The sequence below is a fragment of the Arachis ipaensis genome, chromosome B09 (assembly GCF_000816755.2).
Source record: "Arachis ipaensis cultivar K30076 chromosome B09, Araip1.1, whole genome shotgun sequence".
Lineage (NCBI taxonomy): Eukaryota > Viridiplantae > Streptophyta > Magnoliopsida > Fabales > Fabaceae > Arachis > Arachis ipaensis.
Window position 1 is genome coordinate 70962021 of NC_029793.2, and position 2363 is coordinate 70964383.

A 2363-nucleotide genomic window follows, 5' to 3' on the forward strand; every position below is an offset into this window, starting at 1 on the left:
TTAACGACTAATAACAACAGCATCCCTGGAGAACCCACTTGGATCATTGAGTGCTGGTTTCACCTTTTTTGTCCATTTATCCAATAGCAATAACCGAAAAATCTCACAAATGTCTCTGTCAACCAGAACTTTCACAATATGTTCGCAGAGAATTCCAAATGACTCCATTCTTAAACAGGTACACATGAAGATCATTTCTTCTTGACAAAATTCAACAGTCCACAAAAATTCGGGCCTCCCATGATTACACACAATGTACTTTATGCAATCATCGTTATTCTCTATGTTTAGCACCCGCATTGATCCAACTCTAGAGAGAAATGGCCGAAACAATAAAAATATCTCATTTGTGTATAACTCAGCAGCAAATCTCTCTAGCAGCTCTATACAAGTCTGCATGACGGGCACCCCACATGTAGATTCATAATCAGCATTAAATTCTTTAAAGCGCAAGTGTGCAACACACCTTTGAAAATGCTCTACAAAACTTGTCAAATCATACCGCGACCCCACATACCTTACCACAACTGAGTGTAAACCTTCACATCTTGAGGTAGTTCTAAAGCCAGCAAAGAATTTTTCTTTTATATATGCAGTAGCCCACATATGCTTCTCTTCATACATGTTATTCACCCACGACTTATCCTCAACTCCAAATTCTTCAATAAGTTGAACCCACTTATGCTTAAACACAGGAATCTCGTAATCTCCCAACATGATTTTTCTGAATTTAGATATAAACGATGGATTTTCAGCATTGCTAGTTGCATTTCGAATAAGGTGCCAAGCGCATAATCTATGTCTGACTTCGGGAAATACATCTCTTACTGCATTGCTAATCGTCATGGCCCCATCAGTTATTATTGAGGTCGGGGTCTTACCCTTCATTGCAAACATGAGCTGATGCAGGAGCCAAATATATGTATCAGTAGTTTCGTCCACAATTAACGCAGCAGTAAAAACAATTGTTTGCTTGTGGTGGTTAACCCCGTTGAATATGACTAATGGACAACTATACTTGTTCTTCTTGTATATAGCATCAAAAGCAATAACATCCCCGAAGAGTTGGTAGTCTAGTTGGCTAATCCCATCAGACCAGAACAAGTTACGTAACAAACCTCTTGAATCTTGACATGATTTGAAATATAATTGTGGATCCTTCAACCGCATATCCTCCAACTTCTTCAACACACGTGCCGCATCACCAGGAATTTGACGCCTTTGCCGAGTAATCTCATTGTACATATCTCTAGGACTATAGCCAACAAATTCATACCCGCCTGCTTGATTAGCTAGAAGACCAAATATCTGTGAAGTGCTAATCTCGGACTTTAGCATGTTCATCATTTGCATAATATCTGCCTCTGACATTTTTCTGTGGACAGGCAACATAGCACTGAATTGTGTATCCAATAGATCATGGTTGTGTTCGTCAGAGAAATAAAAGATATGCCACCTTCCATTTTCTGGTACAAATTTAACATCCATTCGGGCTTCACACCCAGTTCTTGTTTCCAATCTAGGCTCCTTCTTCCTTTTTTCCATCGTGTAATATTTCTCCTCCCTGAATCCTTGCCTATGACATACAAACTTTTGTTTGTAAATCTCGCCAATACTATTCTTGAAGGTCTTGCTCTTCCTTGCACTAAAGCCCTTCGACTTTAAGTACTTCAGATAAAAATCAAATGCAAGCTGCAAAGTAGAAAAGTGATATTTACAATCTCCTCCTCAAAATTTTCACTAAAATTCAAAGTTGTAATGTCTTGCACGGAGTTAACCGCATAAGCAGCTTCAAGGATATCTTCTGACTGATCAGCTTCAAAAAATACGCTCCCTCAGTAAATTCATCTCCGAAATCTTGTTCGAATTCATTCTGTTCATCCATCATATCTTGGTCACAAACTAGCTCTTCTTGTTGGTTAATGTCATCGTCCTCCTGGTATTGCTCATTCATCTCAGTATCCGTAAATATACCTGACATCTTAAAAATGTCCAATGAAAAAAAAATTCAATACACTCCCTCTTATAACATTACAAAAAATAAATAGATTCTAATATTGCTAGCAGGGACGGATCCAGAGATTTTAATATGGAGGTGCCAATTTTTAAAAAAATTTGTTAATCTATAAAAATAATTAACATATAGTTCTTGGAGTTAGTTTTTTAACAGATTTATTAAGATACATATAATTATAATTTTTTTCCACAATTTTATTTTTAATATGATAATTACATAAAGAAAATATAACAATATCAATAGTACATTATAAAATTATAAAATACCAATAATTTATAGCGTGTTTAGCTAAAAATTATCACATATCTTATTAATTAAAATTCATTCTTTCAAAAATTTTAAAAAA

General features: G+C 35.7%; 1 protein-coding gene across 1 annotated transcript; it reads right to left on the reverse strand.

The window, feature by feature from the left end:
- LOC107615585 (protein FAR1-RELATED SEQUENCE 5-like) lies at positions 1-1545 on the reverse strand. The gene has a single exon (XM_016317636.1). The coding sequence runs from the start codon at positions 1543-1545 to the stop codon at positions 1-3; it is 1545 nt and encodes a 514-aa protein (XP_016173122.1).